The sequence below is a fragment of the Typha angustifolia genome, chromosome 5 (assembly GCF_048772165.1).
Source record: "Typha angustifolia cultivar Huaian chromosome 5, ASM4877216v1, whole genome shotgun sequence".
NCBI classification, from domain to species: domain Eukaryota; kingdom Viridiplantae; phylum Streptophyta; class Magnoliopsida; order Poales; family Typhaceae; genus Typha; species Typha angustifolia.
Window position 1 is genome coordinate 7,008,248 of NC_133243.1, and position 23,219 is coordinate 7,031,466.

The window sequence follows — 23,219 nt, forward strand, 5'->3', positions numbered from 1 at the left end:
CAAATGATACAAACGTTCTGATGAGTAAACCCAAGGATGACATGCACAATCCAAAGCCATTGTTGGTAGACACGACATCTATCTCAAGAGTTATGTATTCGATAATAGTTACGGTATTCATAAAACAAGTCTTCAGAAGAAAAAAGAACTAGAGTTGGTCTATAATTAGTCACCGACACTAATCTTCGGATCCACGCCCTCCCCCTCCCGCCCCTCACCTTTTAATTATTGCAATATGTTCTTAAGAGCATCGAGTAAAGAAAGAAAAAACTTTAATTATTGCATTATGTTCTTAAGATATACCTATGACATCTCCAGGCCAACAATAAGTGGAGATAATCTATTGGACACCGCTAAACTATATGTGGTACATAACAAATAAGACGACAGTGGAGGCAATCCCACAGGAAGTGGGAATGCTGACAATATGTAAATGCTTTGTTTGGCCTCACAAGAAGCTCACAATGGTTGTCAACTTCCAAGCTTCTGTAGGTCCCTCGCATAGATTAACGCTTGGTGTGAAGCAGTCTTGCTGTGTATTCTCTTCCTTATAACCACAATAAGTTAAAATAAATATTGTTGTCATGCTGCCTCCAAGCTCTGCAAAATTAGTTCAGGGCTTTAATTCATGCCAACAAGTACGCCTTAATAGTAGAAATTTTGGTCCTTCTGGGTTGGTTCATCCTTCCACAGCATTGAACGCACTTCCCTGATTGATCTTGGTGGCTCCTTGTCCTTCTCTTGCAGCGTGTTACCAAGAAGCTGTTCAATCTGTGATGCAAATGTTTCCTCCAAAACCTGCATAATTTAAATCTTTAATTAGCCCTATAGATCACGGGCACAAATAGTTTATATCTTTAGGATATGAATAGGTGACTAAAAGAGTACCAGAAACTGCAGGAGGCTGTAGAGTGTGCAATAATATAAGAACTTACTTGCAGTGTGACTCTTGCACCTTTATACCATGCCCTATTCTCTTTTCGATTTTCCAAGAAATTGAGGACATCCTGTAGTTAAGAGATAGTTAGCTATACCAATAAGATACTGGATAAGTTGTAACAAGGAAAACTACCTGACCCATCCGGTCCCAAAAGCCACGGCATACTGCTATGAACACATGAACTTCAAATACTGTATGAACATGATTAATTGTCTCAATGATCTGGTCCTTCAGTGGTTGCATTCTGCTACGAATATCAGATTCCATCACTGCATCTTTTGAGTCCTGAATAATCTTCTTAAGCTTTGTGTTGCCTTGTGCACGAGTCTGCATATGGAAAAGATCAGATCTATTTATGGATGACAAGATTAAAATATATTTATAAGTGACATTAGATTTCAATCAATCATAAACCTTTTTCTCAAGATCTTAATGGGGAAAAAGGAGAGGTTAAGCTACAAAAGTTGTGTGCAAAAATTATTCAGGTCAAGTACAAGAGTGAAATACACTTCAGCCAACTTCTTTCTACTGCATTGATATAGCACATTAGTACTTTTCAGGAAGAGAAGAATCAACTGCTGAGGGCAGCATTAATTAGTCTACAATGTATAAATCTGAACTACTTAGCCGGATAAAAAGATACGCATGAATATTTTCCTACAATATAGTGATAGGATCTGACCTGACAGATCTATAAAGTAATAATACCATAATAGTCTTAATAAATAAAAAAGAGAAAAAATCAATAAATCCTAGCCCGTTGGCTAGACTTCAGAGAGAATGAATAGAGAAGAAAATACTTTATTGTCTATCTTAATTCACATGAAACAACCTATTTATAGTTTTCCAATCAAACTAATCACTTAAAAAAAGAAAACAAACTCTTAGAATTAATTAACTTAACCAATAATTTAGCCTTGTGTGTTCAAACAGTCTGGATAGGCATGTTCAAATAAGAATTTATTACTCTTGGCCAAAAGCATTAGATTCATTCAAACAAGTCCAGGCGACCCAGACCAGAGTTCAAATGCCCAGCTAGTCCTCCTCTGCTAGCCGCCTGCTGTCTTTACTGATTAGTGAACTGGAATGGAGCAGTTAGACCCCAATTCCTATCATATGGTGGGGTGTGTTTATTGTCTGACTATACCTTGCAGTTTAATATCTGCATTCTGTAACAATTTACTAATGATGCAATTTTCTGTGCTTTTGTATCACAATTTTTTGCACTTTTTACTTCCAAACTCTTATAATGAAAAGAGAAAGATGTGCCATCAGAGGATGCAAAAGTTTCCAGCATACTCACATTTTCTGCAAGCTTCTCCACAACAGCTTGCATGTAATTTCTAAATTTGGATCTCAGAGTTACAGTTACTTCACTAAGGCGCTCACCAGCAACTGCATTTTCACCACCTGGTATACAAGAGCCCCAAGATTTCAACTGCAATTCTATCTTAGGCCGCAAAGTATCAAGCAATCTTTTCATGGTATTCAAGAAAATGCCCAGCTGAAAGCAAAAGAAAAAGGCAGTCAACTTCCAAGAAATGCAGTGATTAACATTCAGGTATGCAAGAAGCGACGTGGATACACACTTCATCAGGTACAGCATAAGGGCACACTGAATTGCGCTTGGTAAGCTTCTGAACGTACTTCAGGCCAAACTTTTTAGGTGTCATACTATCCTTCAATGGAGCCAAGACATCTGCATACTGCTTTTCCAAAGCCTCAACCACTGCCTTCTCGACATCTGCAATAGCCTTCAATTCAAAACACAAGAAGAACAAATAATCAGGTCAAATATTTATTCACAAAATATCCTGAAAAGGCAACCTCCATAAACAGCCAAGCCTTAGTTTGAATTGGAACATACATTCTCAAGAATAAAAGTGTATTCTGGCCATCGGCACATGATGACCTCATATTCAATCAAGGTATCGTTAAGCCGTTCATACATATCATCAACAAATGGTGTTGTCATATGCTGAGTCCGGACTCCTGACCATTTCACCTGTTAATTAAAGAAACAAATTAGTATTTTCAACCTAAATTCTTAAGCACTACCAATAGGGAAGATTAATTATGGTCAGAAGTAGTTTAATGACAAAGATCTAGTGACATTTCTAAAGCACAAAACTGACGAAATCAATCCTGGAACTTCATCAATTTCTTCCAAAGGAAAAAAGGTAAAAAGAAAAAAAAATGAAAGAAAAGGAGATCATTGTATTACTTATGAAATTAAAGAATAACAAGTTATTTTGAATAAGGATCATATAAATATATAAATGTCATTCAGCAGAAAACAGACTAACTTACTTTATCCAGCTTGCAGGACTCGAGTAATGTGAGGCGCTTATCTTGAATCCATAAGATAATATATAAGTGGAACAACTCTTTTGCATCAACACCTCCTTTGATTGGACTGTGAAGGTATTAAAGAAAAAATAATTGAAAAAGGTAAAGGACTTAAGGATAATTAACCAACTAAAGTGAGAATACAAAAATTACCAAATGTTCCAGCTAGCTAGATCTTTCTGAAAATCAGCAGTTGCAATCACAAGATCAGCCACAGGTGATGAAGGACCAGTAGGAGGGCATGCAACAAGAAATGCACGCAATCTACTACAAAGTTCCACACTATAAATGGATGCAGCTAAATTTGGAAGGTCTATGAAACTGTAATGAGAAAAGACAAAGTATTATTACAAAGTAGAATATACCAAAACATGTTCCATAACATGAATGACTACAATTGTACAACCTTTTTGTGAACAGTGGTGGATAAGCATGGAAATAGCTTACTGGACAATGAGATTCAAAGGAACTTTGGCTAGATATAGTACAATAAAACAGTGATATTCTGTAACTAACCCTCATTCATAGGTTGGCAAAAACTTCTATTTCATGTTTAGAGTTAAACATTGCAGAAAGACATATCAGAGTTTCTTAGCACAATCAGCTCAAGAAAATGTACCTGTCACACCACAATTGGATAGTTTGACTGTATAATTCATATACTTCCAAGAAGAAAAATTGGGCAGTTTGCTGCTGTGGAGATTCAGAATGCCAAACTTCTGGATAAATCAAAGAGCAAGGGTCTAACTATTAGGGGTACTGTATTATTGTTAGTTTTACAAATTAGGGATGATGATTGGTCAGTTCCAGTCATAATTGAATTTTATCGGGTAGAGTAATCGGGTCAAGCTTTGCAACTAATTTTATGTGATTGCCTGTTGGATTGTGCAGGCGGATCAAAATGCTCCATTAGGACATATGAACCTTGACCATGATGTAGACATGAATGCTTACCTTTTTTATCCGATTGGTAGTTGGAATACCCAACACTAATTTCTTGTTTCCTACTTGGACATCTTCCCTAATTGAGCACTTGTTAACTTCGGAAGTGATCCACAAACCTTTCCAGTTGGGACTCCTAGTTGATGCATAATTGAACACTCAAGGCCTTCTCTCCAAGATTTTGAGCATTTATTTAGAATTATAAGTCACAGAACATATATTGTTTGTGTCCTAAACCAACTTTAATTCAACCTTACTTAGGCTCAAAGAGCCTACAAAAAAGCACATGACAGAAGAAAGATTAAGAGAATCAGAATAAAATCAGATCTGAATATAAGGTTCTATAGAAACATTTCCCCTCTTTCCTCTACCGTAATCATGCATGAAAATAGAAGCTGCTTTTGGGTGTGACAAAGCAACTGACTGAATAAGCCCACTGATCCTTAGAGATGGTCAAAAATGCCGTTTGCTGCTTGTCTGTACCTTGTGATTTGTTCGTAATATATGAACAATGTGTAGAAATTACATAAATCTAAAAGAAAAGTACTAGTAAGATAAACTTCTCATGGTTCCAATATAAAAGCTTGGACAAAACAGAAGGAAGAAATGGTGTACCTAGGAAGCACATGTTGATTGTGAATTTCAATGTCTGTGAAGATCTCGTTGCGGATATTGATGCATAGAGATCTCATCTTCTGGTAGGAAGTGGACAAAGTAACAATGTCCATCAGATTACCTTCAGTATTGCCTCCAACATATTCATCAGTTTCAAGCAAGTGCCTCCTAGATCGCTTCCTAGCAGCAGCCTGCGCATACACGATCATTACATGGTTGGATTATTTACATAAATTTAAGCACCAAAAAGTTTCACCATAGAGCGGATGGATTAGTTAACCTGAAAGTAACTGCATAACTTTAGTTGAGCCTCCGGAGATAATATATCATGAAGAAGATTATATAACTTCACAGCAGGTGCCAAAGCAGGTGCCGGCAATCCATTGGCAGGCTTGAATACTTCCAGCATTCCAGATGGTAAAGACTCATCCAGCGATTTGTAATTCTCAAAAACACTTGCTAGAATTTGTTCAATTTGCTCCTCAATTTCTCCAAGAATACGATTCTAGTGAAGAGACAAACTAATCCAAGTCATTATTGACATTTTCCATGAAAATTAGATGAGAAAATATTTCATTGCTGGACATAATAAATAGCAAATTCAACCAGCAAAAGCATTCACTTTCATGAGTTTTACATAAGCAGACAACTGATATGACTAGAGCAGTTGAAAAGCACTAAACATTATTATTATTTTTTTTACAGGAAAAAGGTTGCAAGAGCGAGTTATCAACGATAAGAGACTTTTGCAGTGTATTTACGTATTAGAAATGATTTATATGAGCAATTTGAAGATTTGATAATTGACAATACAACACAAGAGAAATTAGAACATATCAAAAACTATTGTACCAATGTAAAGACCAGCAACCAATTCACTACTGTCAGAAGTTACTCGCAGAATTCACCATTTGATACTAATCATCAGAATATGAAGATTTACTATTTATAAACAAACAACATCGTCTAACAAAGTAATAAGTACCTCTTGATGACTCAATACATTCTTACTACGACTCTTCATAACTACTGGTAATAGCAGATCATGAACTAATGTGAGACAGTCTGCAGTAGGGGTTGCCACATCCATAACATAAGAAAGGTACCTGAAAAACATCAAAACCTGTGTTAACATGGCTAATACAATACAAAAATATGAAAGAAAACATTACTTTGTTACTCCGAGTCTTAAAAATTTTATCAACAAAGAGACTTTGATCAAAACCTCCTTTAAAAGAAGACTGGTTTTTCTGTCCATCTTAAAGGATGGTATTTGGTGCTTAAGAAGTGAAATCATTGGTGATATCTTGTGCAAATATAGAGTATCTTGTGATAGTGTTCTCTCATTGCCCATCTAATCAGTGGCTAACGGACAAATAACCTAGTAAACCTATTTGCAGATTTTCTATGTTCATTGCAACTCCACTTGCCTAAAGTTGCAAAAGATAAGAGTTCCGTGAACTTCATGAAGGTCATCCTAACTTGAGAGCCAGTAATAAATGATACTAGCTTTGATACTGTATTTATTGAACAAAGATGTCGGTAGGCTAGCAGCAAGTCAATAACAACTCCACTGTTCATTTAAAGCAAAAATCTGTTAAGTATATTAGCTCAATACCTTAGCTTTGTGTATTCATCTGAAACTCCATAATAAGATGCAAATTCTGACAATAACCATTTCCATGATCCATGCAACAACAAGTTCCTTTGTTGAAAATGTTGTGCTTTCATTGCAACTTCAAGAACTATATCATATGCCACAGTTTCTGCAACAGAGCCATACTGCAGCAAATCAAGGATATTAAGACAATAGTTACTGCATTACACACGATAACAAGCATGAAAGAGGAACACATGAGTCACCAGACAACTGAAAGAAAATATAATTTATAGAGTATAACCTATACAATATATTCAGCTATAGAAATCTTCTTTCTGCAGCTGAAAAAAAAAATATAGGGTTTAAAAGCTATCCATCAGATCTAAATCCTGTTAATGTCCTTAAAATTACTTTCTTTCTGTAGTGCTAATTTGTGCAGATGCTTCCATAAAATTACACAAAGCAATGCCTTTCTATTATCTCCTTCCACATCTTCCATAAAATGGTTTTCAATTTGAACATTGTGAGACTCAGAAAATATTCAAGGATTATATGCCACTGAAGCATTGAATCTTAAATATGAAATATATTGAAAATTACTCGAGATGATAACAGTAATGTAGCAGTAATGTAGCTCCCATACCTTCAGAGTGTTCTCATCTGGACTAGTTGTGTAATTTACATACATCTGTATCCGGCCAACAAGTTCATGCTCTGGTTCACGAAATATTGACCACCAGCGGAGTTTGTCACTCTGTGTGGAAGAAATTTAATATAAAAACAGAGCCACCAAAACAAAAATGGAAATTAATTACAGCCATGGATATTCTTACTGGATCTTCTGCAATGCTGGCCACTTGAGCTACAACTCGGCCGCAAGACTTTCCTTTGGAATCATAGATATCCACAATTAGATCATCTCCTAAGCTATCAGGGAAGCTGTAACATACACATAGTTTCTTAAATACACATCTATTGCCAAATGAGTATACTCAATTCAAGATAAAAGATTATTTCCTTCAGTATATGCGTAGCAATATCTAGGAAGTGATTTCTGGAGATAGTTTGTACATACAATACATGTGTTTCACCAGACCCTGGTTGCATTCGAACCCATTCATCCTCAGCCAAACTTTTAAGCTTCAAATGACATGAGTAAATTTCTGAGACAACCAATAACTTGTCAGAAACTATTACTAATGCTTAAAATCTTAACAGATGGCACAAAATGTGAAAATGATACCTTGTACAATATCGTATGATGAACTACTACGCAGAGTACTGACCCCAATTTTAAGGAGCCCAGATACTTGTCTAATATACTGAGCACTAGCATGCATGTAAGCCAAGCTATGCCTTGAGAATGAATTATTAGCTGGGAGGGGAGGTAAAACACGGATTTTTCGAAGCGAGTCCCATCCTGAGGAGAGAGTTGACTGTACATTGGACAAACGATACCGTATTGATTCCAATCGTACTGTTGGGGGCCTCAATGATGAAAAACTGCATCCAGAAGGCATATCCAATGACATTCTTACTTTACGAACTGCGCCACAAGGAGAAATTTTGTTAGGGCAAATATAATTTTCCACATATATATCATAGTATGAGCTGGCTGCATGAGAATTCTAGATAAGACATGACATGACCAGCATTCAAAATTCAGGAAGGAAGATATACTCTCAGAAAAGAAAGTCACACACCTTGGACCTTCATCTTGCCAATTGTTTTCTTAGGCTTTGGTGCAGCTCCTTCACTGATGAGTTCTGCGGAACGCTTTGCAAGCAGCTCCTCCTCCGATTGCAGCAAAATTTGCTGCAAGCTACACCATGTTGTTGGAAAGCCACACTTAGATTTAACTCCATTTGGAAGGTCCAGAAGTGCCACATAAATATTGTATATATTCATATACATACAAAAATACAACAGTTTAACAATAATTGGGCAACAATAACACATTAATACTTATGTTCCAATGAAAATTTTCCAACTTTTTATGAGAAAACAACAACCAGCAATAAAGGTATCCATTCAAAATTCAATGATTACAAGTTTACAACTGGCTTTCTAAAAGCTGAAATATGTGAATCAGCTAATTGATAAGCTTTCACAACAAAATATACAATAAGATGCTTTTCTTTAAGAGAATGGAGAGCATCATGTCCATTAAATTGTTTCCATTTCCAACTTTCAATATGAATGCCCATCTACTAGTAATAAGCTAAAAGACATTATAGTTCTAATTATGATTTGCCTTTTGAAATCTGAAATATCAAACTCCAGGTAACTAATATGCTTTTAAAAGAAATAATAATGCAAGTCGCATAACTTCAAAGAGTAGGATGTCATACAGCAATAATACATCAATCAGTAAATTGAGCATTACATGATCATGAAGTATCAATATTTTAAGGTCAATTAGTCCAGGAGAATAACTCACCCAAATGCACTTCGCAGTAGTGCACATTCATTTTCAAGAAAATTGGGAGCTTCCATGCAGCCCCTAGCCCATGAATGAAGGCACAGTCGAACACAAGCATCATATGCAATCACAGAATGCCAAGGTCCTTGTCCACTGAAATCATTTTCCAGGGAAATTATAAGTTTATGACCTTAGAAATGTGAGCACAAGTAATCATTAATTTATATACCTTGCATGAAAGGTTGGGACACGAGCTGGGAATGAGCTAGAGGATACATCAATTCCTGCACCAATTGGTGTGCTCCTAAAAGGCAGAATAAAATTGTTCAAAAAATAAAAACAAGTAAAAAGGCAAAAAAATATAAATAAAAATTTTGTAACATAATTTAATAGCCAGTACTATATCAAGGACCTGGCACCCTCATGAGGCTTATTGGTATCCTCATTAACATGAGAACTTCTATCCCTTTTCATGGTCGAACCGTTAGAACCAATTTTATGAGTACTACAAGATCTGGTAGTTGTTATATGATCAGAAGCTTGACTGATTTCCTGATCACAGCCATGTATTGGTGGCGCACTTGGGACATCAGAGCCATCCTGCATACAAACTTAGAAAGTCATGAACAAAATCAGAAACAACCATTTCCGATGAGTTGTCCCAAATCGCAAGGTGTACTCAAATGACTTTTTTCTTTTAAATTTTCTTCAAAGATTTCGGCATTCAGTATAAAGCTTGTAGTCTACGCCTATGTATATATACATATGTTGTTTGTGTGTTTCTGTACATTATACAAATAATAACTTCACTAAAAATGCACTTAAGTTTGAGGCAACACAAAGTTTGGATAATCCAAGAAATCAACTTTGATGTTTCTCATGAAAATATAGCAAATTTCTTAAGTTAGCCAAAACTAGAGAACAAAACTAGGAAAACCAATGATGAAGAAAATTGGTGCACCTCCAAACACAAGAAGAAATACATTTTAGTCAAAGAAGAACCAAGAACTTAGCCTAGAAAAATAATGACCACTAAATTGTCTAAATTTTCAAAAACAACAAATTTAGAATGCGAACAAGAACGTTTATATTATTCATATTCCGGTTTATTTTGAGATAACATTCTTATGCTTCAGTTTCTCCTTTCACTGAACTAAGGGAGTGTTTCCATACCAAGTAAGTTTCATAATAGTTTACCTGAATTCAGAAAATAGTCTCAACATCTACAGACATATCTATTCCACTTGAACAACCAAAAATGAATTTCAAAAGCATTTACTAACAAAAAGAATTAAGGAACAAACCATGTCAGCAGTAGATTTCACATAATTTTGACGTGGAACTTGGCAAGAGTAGCCTTCTGACTGGTAATTTCCCCGTGCAGTAGAGATGACCTTATCAGGAGCAATTTTTGCATCTTCTCTGAAGGGAACATTCCTTATATAATTCTCATCATGGTAATTTCCTCGTGAACCCACACTAGCTTTCTCAGCCTTAGCATTCACATCTCCACGGAAAGGGACACTGCAAGAATAGCTATCCCCAACATAACTACCTTTGGAAGCCACATCAACACTATCGTTAACCCTCTTCACCCGAACAGGGAATTCAGAACTCCCACCCGAATCTGATAACTCGTCCTCCTCTCCCACATATTTATTTACCCTAACCGGCTTCCTCAACTGCTGTGGTTGGTGCCGAGCAGTATCTCTGGATGAACTGAAATCTGAGTAGCCATCACTGGAGTAATACTGCTGCTGAGAAGACGGAACCACATACCGATTACCAACGCCTACTCCAGCAGGTGCCCCGTTAGGGATCCTGTGCCCCGAGAAGTTACCCCGGGGGGACGACTCGCCGGAATATCTCCCACTATAGCTCTCCGGCTCAGTACCAGATGACTCATCCATATCGGAGCCGGATTCACTATCTTCTTCTGTGTGGATTGCCCGGGACGCTGGTATCGCCCCTCTCGGCAGGTGCCCGCTCCGGAATTTCTCTGGCGGGGGAATGCCGAGCCCCCGGCCACCATTTCGGATGTTGCGAAGGGGATCAACACTGCGCTGGCGGCTAGAAACTGACGCCTGACCCTATGCATCACTTCTAGGTTAACTCAAACCCATCTAGATGCATCTAAAAGCAAAGATTCTTATAATTGGGAAAGCTAGAAAAGAAGAAGTGGCAATGCTGACCTCCCGAACCCATCGAAGGGCATGGGGATCGAGTCCTTCGGTGAACATCGCTGCTCCAAACGTACTTCCCGATCATAAAAAGAAAAAGTCACCTGCAGCAAAAGAATTCTAAATGAAAGCCGCAAAATCTCGACAAGAAAAACAGTGGTATGCAAGTGCCTGCTTCGAATCAAGAAAGAAAAAAGACAATGCTTAAAAAGGAATCGATAGAAAATTCAATAAAAATTATCTCAACATTCTTAGAATGGGAATCAACATTCTGACAAAGACGAAGAGAAATGCTTACTCGAAGAGAAGTGATCGAACTCGGTGGATTAATAGCGATGATATCGATAAGCTATAAATTATCAGCGCCGATCTCTACTCCTCTCCTTCTATTTTCCAAAAATTTAGACAGATTTGAGAGAGAGAGAGAGAGATTAGTATTTGTAACAAGCAATGGAAAATATTTACTGGCGACGTCTTTCCACTTTAACGCACGGAAGGGGCTTATTGACGCCGTCAGTCGGAAGCCCAACGGGAAGATGACGTGGAAGGCGGTGCCGTCGGGCTTCCGTAACGGTTGGAAACTTAGAAGTGGACGAAGTGGGAGCGCTCTCTTTCTGTAGCCTTGTGGGGGAACGAATCTGTTGGTAATTGTAAGATTTTTCTTCAAAATGTTCGAAATTGAGTAGATTATTCTTACGCAACTTCAAAGAGAGTAGAATGGTAATAGAACAGATCAAAATTTGTTAAATTTTTCTATAGATCATAAATTAGACAAAGGTGCTATATATCTCTCTAATTTGGTGTAAACGATGCTCGCCTAAGCTCCGCTTGAAATTAAATTTCTACATACATTTTAGTTTAGGCTAGACTCACTTAATTTTGAGCTGAGTCTAATTCGACCTCGAGCTGTAAACATTCCATTTTAAGCCTAATGCAAGTTTTGTTTAAGCCAGTTGGATCAAGCTTGACTTAAATTTAAATAAAATAAAGCTTGATTAACGTTTAAGTTAAATAAGTTTGATTAAAACTTAGATTGGGTCAATTAGAGATGGATATAAACTATTATATCTTCATCTAATCTTTACAAGTTATTCATAGTATAAAGTAATATTATATATATATATATATGACTATGACTCTTATGGAGCTAAGTTTGGTTCGAGCTTAAATTGAATCAAACTCAAGCTGAATTCAAGTCGAACTCGAGTTGATCTATTATTTTGACAATTGTATATATATATTCTATAATGATAAAGAAAACTTAGTGCTCGTCAAAATTTTTGACTATTTAAAGTCTGCTCCTAAACCTAGAAGTGTTAAGAATTTTATTCTATAAATTCTTTTCTGACTCAACGACCTCCAAATAAAGTCAATCAGATAATTATAAATTTTGGTATAAGTTATCCATCAAAGTTATCAATTTATATTTGAAAATCGCTTTTCAAATACGCATAAGTTTTGTATTTAAGTTTAAAATAAATATCTCTGACAGCTAATTTGATATTTAAAAGAGAAAAAAAAAGGACTTAAAAAGACTTATCCTTCTTGGAGAGGAATGTTGCTTTCACATTAAGGAAAGGACGATTCGAGCGTTTAGTGCATGGAAGGGACCAGTGCCTCTCCAGTCAGTGATTCCGAGTCATTTGGTCTTCTTTTTCTTCTTGTCGGAAAGAGAAGTGCATGTGAAGGCCACATTAACTTGTGAGGTTCAAACAATAGAAAACTTATATTTTCTTTCCTTTGCCGTACAACAGACATAATGAACTGTCCACTTTAATACCATACATCACATTAACATATTTAACGAGTGATGATCGCTTTTTTTTTTTCTTTCTTTCTATTATTATTATTATTATTACATGAAGGAGCGGCTAATCCAGCTAAACTGAAAACTGTCCTACATCAAGATGGAGAAGATTAACCCCCCTCCAGATATTAAAAGATAGTAAGTAATTCTAGCGTTATGTATTCACAAAAATTCTCCGCACTGAATAATGATATTCTTGATGAATTAAAGAATCTCTTCAAACGGGTTGACCACAGTGATAATCATCTTAGAGTCGTCTTTAAAAATGACTTTTGTAAGACATTTAGCAACAACAGAGAATAGAATCAATATTTCAGTCTTAAGAGGAAAATTACAATCTACCGATTGTGCCCTAACAAATATCAAAGTACTTAGATGGTCTCTAAGTCACAAGCTCAACCCCAGTAGTTTGGTTGTTGGGTTTTAAAGCGCAATCCATTGTGATGCTCCTGACTGTCGGTGTGTGATTGTATATTATCATATTTAATAAAAAAATTAATAGTGCCCAATATATATATATATATTAAGAGGTTGACCCAGTTGTCTAAGTTATATCTAACCTAAGGCAAAAGATGATAGGAATGGTATTAAGACCAAAGGAAGCCATTTTAACACAGCAAGATTACGATGGGAGACCAGTTGGATTTATCTAGATTTGTCCAAGGGGCCCATGAAAAGGACAATAATAATTCAAATTTGAATCCTTCTCAGTTTGAATTCTGTCCGGTCTTTTTCGAAAAATATTAAAAAACTTCCCTAGACCTATCAATAGCCAATCATTCATCAATCATGATTGATGTAAGGCATCGACTAGAAAGAAGTCTCCAAGTGAAGCCAAAGAAAAGAAAGTATTAAATCTATTACACCAGAAGCTCTCAGAGATTAGCATAAAACACGGCGGGGCAGGCAAAACTCGCAGGGATTGCGCTTCCAACTATCCGAAGTAAGCGAATGAATAGTGCCAGAGAAACGAAAGAAACGACTGCATGTCCTTCGCTTTAATAAATGGGTCTGTTTGGGATTCGCGATTATCTGGTAAGCTCTTTCCGACACTCCTCCTATGAGTCTCCTCTTCTTTATTTCTAAGTGATGGATTTCTTAATCTGATCGTAGTACAATATGAGGTCACATTTGTACTTCGATGGGCACCCCACCCATAGGCGTACATCTGATGAACTAATCTGTAACTCTATATATTCTCTTTTGAGTGCGATCAAAGTTATTATAGTATGCGACAAAAAGCAGTAAGCAATTTGCCCCAACTGATGCTTCTTTCAACTTCCATTCAAACATGTATTTGATTGAGAAAGAAAGGTAGCCAAGAATTGTTGCCATGACATCACATTATCTTTGTTGTTCAACAAAAGTTGTTCTGTTTCTGCAAAGAAATAGAAGACTGCTAAAGAAAGTAACAGGAACGAGAAGGATCTATAACCAAACATGAAAGATTTTTATTATCAAATATAAAAGGGGTTGTGGAGCCCCCTGAATGTCCCAGCATTAATAGTTTACAGATCCGTTTTAAATAATCCATTGCTCATATAGCTTCTGCAAATCACAATCATCTTTTACACTTTCGAAGCTCTTTTGATAATATAATGCTACAACACAACACGAGTCATTAAGTTCAAACATATAGCTCATCTATATTGCACTCTCCGAGGTAAACTCTGATACTTCGAGGTGAACCACAGCTGCCTTCAGCAATGATTGCTCTATCATTTGCAGCCATATGTGCGATTATCTTGTATATCATCTCAATCTGGTTACCAACAAAAAGAACAAGAAGCATTTAAAACAAGAAACAAAAGTGTAATGCTGCAGATATTTGCCTGACACATGGATTGCCATTTTGCTCATACTGTTAGTAAATGGGAATTTCTGTGCACAAAAACTCACCAGCTGAAACTAGAAATTTGCAACCTACAGAAAACTATTTGCCTGCCTCATGGATTACCATTTTGTTCATACTGTTAGTAGATGTGAATTTTCTGTGCACAAAAACTCACCAGCTGAAACAAGAAATTTGCGACCTACAGACAACCTGAATACTTGATCGAATATGCGACAGCACAGGGATTGGGTGCTTTGTAAGCCACCCACATGATGGGTGACAAAGCAACCAAAAACCAAGGATGTATGATAGAGCTACAAGCAATGGAAACGAATAAATATCTAAACAGTACAAATGAAATTTATCCCTCTTCTGTAGTTATGTTTTCAATATAAATCATGGCACACGAAATATTCACAACTTGTATTAGTTCAAAATTTGATTATGATCATAGTTTACTTACAATTATACATTATACCTTAAAAATCCTCAATTTAATTCTATATTTTTACTTTTCATTGTTGCATTTGTTTTAATATTTTACACCACTTTGTATTTTCTACCATTTGAGTTATTTCTTAGTTAAAAAAAGCATGGAAGACATGCATGCCAGTATGTTCACATGCCCATTCATATGTACTATGAGGTAATGGTTTCATTTCAACTCTAGTTCCACTAGATGAGGAAGTGTATGTTCAACTTGAATTTAAAGAAAATTAAAGTGGATATTAAGTTTTCTATAAGTTATGGCATTCAAAAAGCTCAAAAGCATCAATGTTAGTCCATAATTTTAACACTCAAATATAAGAAATTGGGGCTTAGTTCATTCACAACATTTAAAAAAGCAGGTTTATACAAGAACATAATAGGTGTCAACCTGATCGGCCGATCATTGGGGACCAGCATTGAGGTGAGAGAGGATAGAGGAACAGGATGCACAATGTGATCAAAGTTCCACTGATGGAAGCAACCAATTGAAATGTTGAATTAATTGTATTTCATTCTGTTACTATGCAAACATGACTAGATATCAGCCTATCTAAGGTGAGAACCCATTTGGGTAGATCTGGAGGACTCTTTGTTAGTAGATTCATGAACCTTGTACAGCTCTCCAACAAAATATTGCAAGTAATCTCGGAAGAAAAAATTACCTGTTCTGGGACATGGCAGCGGTCTGCAATTTCATCAAGTGTCAATGGCTCGACAGGCTGTTTACAGCTGAATATATGACAATAATGTTAATAGCCTACTTTTCGTATCCAAAGCAGCAGACAGAGTAATAGAAGTGCAAGAAAGTGAACACTTGCAATTATTCAAACCCTTATCCAGGGATATGTGTACATATTTGGTAAATAATTCAGCAGCTAATAGGTAATGTGTGACTGTAACATTGTATATCAGTCTATACTCATTATAGGTTTGTGATTGTCCATTATATTTAACTGTAGCTTGTGTGAATGCCGAATAAACTACCATTCTTTCTTTTAATGGCAAAAAGTATGAGCTGTACATTCAGTCGAGGAAATATAGAAGTCAATGGAGACTCTCACAGGTGAAAGGTGAAAGGTGAAATGAACACGAAACAGCTAGCTTTACATTCCAAAGCCTGAATCATGGCACCGATTTGAAGATTTTAAAATAACTTGGTAGTAAGAGGCAAAAAACAGTATCGCCCTTCCATAGAAGAGATCAGACATACATGGAGACCTAAATACGACTGCTAGTACTTGATAATTCACAGTAAATAAATATAAGAACCAGACAAGACGTTACATACCTGGCCTCATTTAGAACAGCCAGTACCCTCTTTTGAAGAGCTAGTACTTCCCCTGCGGCCTTCTTCCCTGCTTCCACGCCTGCATAAAGTACAAAGTACCAAAAGGTGCCGAATTGGTGTTCCGATGAAGTCGACATTTCCATGTTAAGAAATACACAGATTTTAAGCCACATACCAGGTTGGTGATAAGCATTAATATTGATCAGAGAAGCATAAATTCCAACAGCTCGTTCATAAAGTGCAATAAGAGCTCCAACAGATCTAGGGGTTACTTCTTGGACACTTACTGTTATTGACTCGCGATCATTTGCATAAAGAGCTGAACGAGTTCCCTGAGAAATGAGTCCCCTAGTTTTAGTGAGAATCAGAACTAATTGAAATTGACCTTTGATTATTTACTGCTTGCAACGTGACTGACTACTGTCAGTACTCATATTAAAATGTAAAATTTTCCATAGATTCCAAGCATTCTATGGAATATGAGTATACTTTCAAGTTTCAGGAGAGAAAAGAGCAAGTCCAGTTAATGACCAGACTCAGACCAAAAAAACAATGAAAAAAAGGTGCAGACGAGCTTGCATAAAGCCTATCCAAGGACAAAATTATCTAGAAATTCAGAAAAGGAATCATTGCTAAATCATAAAGCAAGGATCCAAATATTAGCCAAACTACAAGAGTGCTTATGACTGCATCAGCCTGCACCTGATATTAAACTTATTTTTGAGTCATCTGTTCTCTCTCCACAATGGTTGCATGCTAGGACATTACACATACAATAATTTACATATGAAAGAGGTCCTAGCTTTCCGGACAAGGTAAATTGAACTAATGCATAAAGTCATTAACCCCTCCCTCTCAACACAAATACACAATTAATTATACTGTGAGAAATGAGTACTACATAAAAAAGTTCAAAGCAGCTAAGTAGCTAACCAAATATTAGTTTTGTTATCGATCATGAGCCCAGAGGAAGCATCAAAATGAAGAGAATTTGAAAATTTATCACTTCAAGATCTAAGAGGATTATTGAAATAATACCTGAAGCATTCCAAACAAGTAGTCACCACATGTAACACCTGGTTCAAGCTCCCAATCATGCCCAGGAGGCCTATCACGTAATACCTCAATGAATGTAACAAAAAAGTTATGGACGCCATCTCTTAACTGTTGTATGTATCTGCAACCAAGAAGATAGCATGGCAGATCACATTCCTTGCTATCATACTATCATTTTAATCATAAAAGAAAAAGGCATTTGCAGAAACTTACGCATGCTGATCGGTGCTTCCTTTATTTCCATATACAGATAGACCTTGATTAACCTGTGAAGAAAAGAAGTCATCAAGAGGGCTAAGGAATCAACTGTAAAATGTAGTATATCACCCCACAACCAAAATGTATATGAAATTAGGGTACATCTTTGAATGGATTAGGTATTGATATCGTAAGCTGTGACCTCAAGCTGCTTCGTTTCGGTAACACAGGCTTATCTAATTATTGCATATAAAAATACAATTTCACCGATAAAAAGAAGCTCAAAGGAGAAACTAGTAAAGTAAATGCTAAATACCCGATTTCCATCAAGGTCAAATTCTTTTCCAAGAGATTCCATGACCAATTGCTGCAAATACCTACTAAAAAGTAGCAAGCTATCCTTGTAAGGAAGCACAACCATATCCTGTAAGCAACAAAACTCAAGATAACATAAAGATAAACAAGCAATCATCATTACAAACAATACAACAAATAAAAATTGAAAACCTTGGATCCGACTCCATCAGAAGCCCAATACCAGCACATAGCAAGCAAGGCTGCTGGATTATCCTTTACCTGGATATAGTGAATGAAATAAAACAAACAAATTGTTACCAGGTTACAAAAGGAGACTACAACAGTTATAATCCATGCAGTGACAGATATATAGTTAGATACCACTGTCGCCCGAGTTGACTCATCCATCAATGCTGCACCAGCCAGTATTTCTCTAATATTGATGCCCTAGACAGAAATATCATCAACTGTAAGTTTAAACTTTCATATTTTATCCCTCAAACTGCTTCAAAATGATGATACCATATGGTCCACACCTGTAGTGCAGCCGGAAGCAGACCAACTGCTGACATTTCTGATGTTCTACCACCCACCCAGTCAAACATAGGAAATCTTGCTAGCCACCCTTCAATTCTAGCAGTATTATCTAATAAAGAATTCTCTTGAGTAATTGCAACACCCTGCAGCATAATGGGTTAAGTTAATTGAAAAGAATATATATATCGTCTATGACTATTCCCATGTCTAAAGGAGTATCTAGTGGGGTTGCTTCCAGTTCCAGTTTGCTGAATCTTTGCTTCTATGCTTACATTGCTTACAAGGGATGAGCATATACAGCCAAATGTTGCAATATCATATGGATTTCCGTCTTTATGCCCTCCATGGATGAATTATGCCCATTTCCACAGCCATGATTTACATATAGAACATATATTATGGTCTGATTCTAATAGAGAGTTGTTAATGAAACTAGAATTAGATGTCCACAAGAAAGGAAAAGGTGGATCCAATTACAGGAATTTGATACAATTACCATGCTACACAAAAGTCAAAGTTTATACTGATTTCGTGGCAATACAAATCCCAAGTCTTTTTCTGGGTCAAACTGTATAAGAAATAAGGCTGCCTTATTAAAAAGAGTTTCTGTCAACTGATTATACATTGAGCCCATAGCTATAGGCAGGAAAAAGAGGAATGTGTGCCTAGTTAATAGGCAGGAAAAAGAAGAATGTGTATATCATAAAGGGAACTAGATTTATAGTGCCCATTCAGTTGGATAAAGCAAGGAGGAGACAGAAGTCACAGTAATGGATGGTTAGAGGCCTTAAGCACCTATAGATATGCCAAAAAAAAACAAACACGACATTGTATTCAGCATCTGAAGACAGACAAGCTTTAAAAAAAGCAGAGTCTTTAGCACCACAAAAAAAGAAAAAAAAAGAAAAAAAAATCAAGTCCTACATTATGTTGTTATTCAGATATTTCAGCATGCTGTTGGCGACTCAGTTCAACTATAGGGCCATTCTTTGGACAACCTCGAGGTTGTCCAATTTCTAATTGTCCATATCCACAATATTGGAGAATGTCTTAGTTTCTCCTCTTCTTCTTATTCCTTGGGAACAGTTTGGTTGTTCTACTCCTTGGTATATTCAAATATAGATGAGCAGCACTATGTGCATACTTAAGGGTGAACATGATAACTTCTGTACTTCGGTGAGTGCATGCTGACATTTAAGTCAGCCTGGTTCTAAATGTTAACTAGAGATACCAAAAGAAAGAGGTGAGAATCCATCTAAAAAATTGTTTCTAGACATTAAACATAATCCTAATGAATTGCCAACATAAGCATGAACATTGTGTTTAAAAATAAGATTACTGATTCAGTAACTCAGTGATATCCACAAAGAAGAACTAACAATAATCTTATTCAACCTTTTATTTAAATATTTTTACTGATCCCACATTGGTATGCTTTTGCATGCATATTGTACACCAATAAAATGCCAGGAAAGAAGTGAATCAATCATCAAACAGAGAAAGAAAATCCAAAATCAGAAAGAGGAACCTGAGGTCAAAACCTGTTTTGAGAAATCTAAGCCAGCTTCACGGAAAGCTTTCTGTACTTCCAACAGACCATTCCGAGTTTCAGGGGTACCGCCACTCTGAAAGAAAAAATAATCCGAAGATTTTTATGATCAACATTTTTGACACTCATGGTGTACGCTGGAAAATCGAAACAGCATGACAGCTTAGAATCTCGCCGACCTTTGATATTACAATAACAAGTGTTGAGACAAGTTCAGGTCCAAGCTGTGCAATTTGATGATCAATTCCAGCCGGATCTGTATTGTCAACAAATCTTATCTGGCATGTCAAAGGAGATGGAACAGAAAAGTATATCATGTAAGATTTGCATTTCCATTTAGACATTCCTTCAATAAAAACTTGCAGAGAAGTTAAGGTACAGCAGTCATAAAAAGATTTTCAAGGAACATTGATCATTACATTTGTTTGTCATGACTTGGATGGGCATTGTAGAGAATAATATCTGATAAAGATAAATTTACAAAATAAGCTACCAAGACATGATTATAAATCCTAAATGGAACCAAGAAAAGGAATGGCAGTATTCCAAGAAGCAAAAGAGAACGAATGTATACTGACACATGATGGATATGAGACATGATAAAGACATTTGCCCATATGGTAATTTTGCAAAACAAGGATATTTTACACTAAGGATATCTGGATATGCAATGCAGGTCTTTACATGTCACTAAATGAAGTACTCCACTATAGTGGCCATCTGCAACATATGCATACATTCCAGTGTCTCAGCAGAATGAAATGGTAACTCCAATATGAGAATCCATAAATCTAGAACATCACACATTCAACAGACATTAGATATACTACTAAATGGATCATAAGGATGAATATATTATAAAGAAGTACAAGAAAATAAAAATTATTTAGAAATTAGTTCTGAATCTCTTAGTTGGAACAAGAGACGGACTGATTGTAGCAAGAAAGTAACTACGTAAATTAAGAAAAAGTCAGATACACCTTTAAGGGTGGATTGTCAGGAGCAAGCGCCTCGGCAACAAACTGAGGCCCCAGAGCTGAACCTCCAATTCCTACAGAAAGTATGCTAGTAAAGCGACCGGCAGGAGAAGATGGTGGCTTAATCTGTTTATATATCAACATCAAAGTAATGAAAAAAACCTTCAGCATATGCACATTTTGGCAGAAATTACATTCAGCAATAATCAAAAGTATGCGCAGAAGCATGAGGAGCCTTAATCATGTCATTTAAATATGAATGAAAACATCTTATACAAAATGTCTACCATTTATATGGAGACAATCTCAGTGTACCCCCAGTTAGTTACCCAGATGGTACAGACACAACCCTCCATGGGGCACGTCCCTGATTCAAATACGCCCAACGCTAGAACCAATTAAGAATAATCTGGCATGCATAGAAAAAGGGTCGCTTGCACTCAATTTGCTCCTACATTAAAAGTACGCACCATTCTTGAGGAAGCTGCATTTATTTATGCTGCATTAAAGTGTGAAACTCTTCTGCAGACTGCAGATGATCTCACACAACTCATCACTCAATAGTGATTTTTCCATTTCTAGCCCCGTTAAACCAAGTCAACTCATAAACTTCAGATTAAATTTCAGCACCTGACCTTAGCACTGATGATCTCATCCGCAAATTTGCATATTTCCTCGAGAGTCCTCTCGATCTGCAATCTCAAAAACGAGTTGGGCGCGCGCATGGGGCTCCTGAGCCAGTAGTGCCCGACCATTCGTCCCTCGTCCGGGTTGGCGATCGCGCCCTTCTCCAGCTCCTCCATCGCCCGGAACGCCTTATGGAATCTCGGCTCCATCCGCTCCAAGAACTCATCCGTAAACCCGATCCGGCTCACATCGAGGAACAGCCCCAGCTCCTTGTGCTGGTACAGCCAGTCCACGTACCGCCTCCAGAGATTGATCGGGTCCTTCTCGACGCCTCCGGGATTCTTCCCCACCGGAAAGGAGTTAGAGGAGGAGAGGGACAGGTCGCCGACGGATCGCGGAGGCCGGAGGTGGAGGAGGCGGCCGGAGGCGACGGCAGAGGAGGAGGAGGGGGCGAGGAGGGAGCGACGAGGGCGGAGGGTGGAGGAGGGGGAGAAGACGCCGGAGATGGATGCCATCATGGAGTAGAGAGAGAGATGAGAGGGAAATCTGTTACCACATTTGAGCAAGAGAGTGAGACAACGGTGGACTCAGAGAGGTAGAGGAAGAGGACTCCCTGGTATGTCTTAAATATACCTCCCAATTAAATCAATTTCAATTCGAAAATACCATCCAATTAGCAAATTTAAGTTGAAATATGTTTACATCTGCTCGTCAAACTGATCAATTGTAATACTAGAGATTCCATCAAAGTTCAAACAAGTTGTGGTTGGTTATAGGTATGTCTGTGTGTGTGTGTGTGTCTCTCTCTCTCTCTCTTTTCTTTATTATGAGAAAGCTTTTCCTCATCTCTACGAGTTGAGCCCAAGGATGGACCAAAAGCCGTTGTTAGATGTGAGCTGTTGGTTTTAAGGAAGAGTCATTTGGCCTATTCCAATTTTGTAATCTATTGCGCCCAAAGCATCAACGGTGAATCCACGTAAAAGGGATTTTTATAAATTACGTCTTATATTTATCTATTTTATAATTTATATTTTATTTTTAAAAATATAAAGCATTAAAATATCTCTATTATTTTCTCTTATTTTTTATATTTCTTTTCCATCTTCCCTACTTACATTCTCTACCGTCATGGTCTATTATCGCCATCGCCTTTTCTCACCTACTAACATATTAAATAAAAATTTAAAAAAAAAGGAGTCAATTTATAAAAAAATTTAAAATAAAATATATGATGTGACATATAAAAATCTTATAGTATAATAATCCAAGGAAGGTCAATGTTGAGTTATAGACAAGTTTGAAGCTTTTTTCAAACACTTTTCATGTAGCACGTCTTATAGCTCCTTGATATTACAAGTAAAATCATGTCCATAGACTTTTCTCTCAAAACAATAAAATAAAATGCTCAACTCCTGTTAGATGGAGTCCTACTTGTTGTATAAGTAATTTACCTTGTCATATATCATCTAAATTCTAAATTAGAACAGTACAACACAAATAATAGATAATTAA

General features: G+C 36.7%; 2 protein-coding genes across 3 annotated transcripts; both read right to left on the reverse strand.

Annotated features, from left to right (window-relative positions):
- Positions 1-224: 224 nt before the first annotated feature.
- On the reverse strand, positions 225-11,502 carry LOC140760320 (uncharacterized). The gene is made up of 23 exons (XM_073097242.1): positions 11,347-11,502; positions 11,061-11,152; positions 10,173-10,958; positions 9,281-9,468; positions 9,098-9,172; positions 8,887-9,021; positions 8,150-8,268; positions 7,690-7,992; positions 7,522-7,609; positions 7,280-7,385; positions 7,090-7,200; positions 6,465-6,628; positions 5,832-5,952; positions 5,127-5,351; positions 4,847-5,037; positions 3,443-3,610; positions 3,251-3,356; positions 2,808-2,945; positions 2,530-2,694; positions 2,244-2,444; positions 1,073-1,267; positions 936-1,007; positions 225-798 (listed from the first exon to the last, which is right to left on the reverse strand). The coding sequence occupies exons 2-23, from the start codon at positions 11,106-11,108 to the stop codon at positions 646-648; spliced, it is 3,858 nt and encodes a 1,285-aa protein (XP_072953343.1). The 5' UTR covers positions 11,109-11,152; positions 11,347-11,502; the 3' UTR covers positions 225-645.
- A 2,782-nt stretch (positions 11,503-14,284) lies between these two features.
- Positions 14,285-22,492, reverse strand: LOC140760166 (glucose-6-phosphate isomerase 1, chloroplastic-like). 2 transcript variants are annotated; one of them, XM_073097003.1, is made up of 15 exons: positions 22,341-22,492; positions 21,716-22,253; positions 21,084-21,206; positions 20,283-20,381; positions 20,096-20,179; positions 18,554-18,697; positions 18,399-18,464; positions 18,228-18,296; positions 18,037-18,144; positions 17,736-17,788; positions 17,505-17,643; positions 16,642-16,798; positions 16,467-16,545; positions 15,841-15,907; positions 14,285-14,617 (listed from the first exon to the last, which is right to left on the reverse strand). In XM_073097003.1, exons 2-15 carry the CDS (start codon positions 22,223-22,225, stop codon positions 14,483-14,485), a joined length of 1,833 nt encoding a protein of 610 aa, XP_072953104.1. In that variant the 5' UTR covers positions 22,226-22,253; positions 22,341-22,492; the 3' UTR covers positions 14,285-14,482. The 2 variants fall into 2 exon arrangements, with proteins under 2 accessions (XP_072953104.1, XP_072953103.1); XM_073097002.1 differs by lacking the exon at positions 22,341-22,492 and having other exon boundaries at positions 21,716-22,324.
- Between the last annotated feature and the right edge of the window lie 727 nt (positions 22,493-23,219).

Bases quoted from the DNA above. Each gene is read 5' to 3' on its own strand.
- LOC140760166 (XM_073097003.1), bottom strand. From the start codon at position 22,225: ATGATGGCATCCATCTCCGGCGTCTTCTCCCCCTCCTCCACCCTCCGC. The intron at 21,207-21,715 runs GTCAGGTGCTGA...ATATATAAACAG, and splicing joins ATGAGATCATCAGTGCTAAG to ATTAAGCCACCATCTTCTCC. The intron at 18,145-18,227 runs GTTTTCAATTTT...TGTTGCTTACAG, and splicing joins CTGATGGAGTCGGATCCAAG to GATATGGTTGTGCTTCCTTA.
- LOC140760320 (XM_073097242.1), bottom strand. From the start codon at position 11,108: ATGTTCACCGAAGGACTCGATCCCCATGCCCTTCGATGGGTTCGGGAG. The intron at 2,946-3,250 runs GTAAGTTAGTCT...TTTAATTAACAG, and splicing joins AGTCCTGCAAGCTGGATAAA to GTGAAATGGTCAGGAGTCCG. The intron at 2,445-2,529 runs GTGTGTATCCAC...TTTTGCTTTCAG, and splicing joins CTTATGCTGTACCTGATGAA to CTGGGCATTTTCTTGAATAC.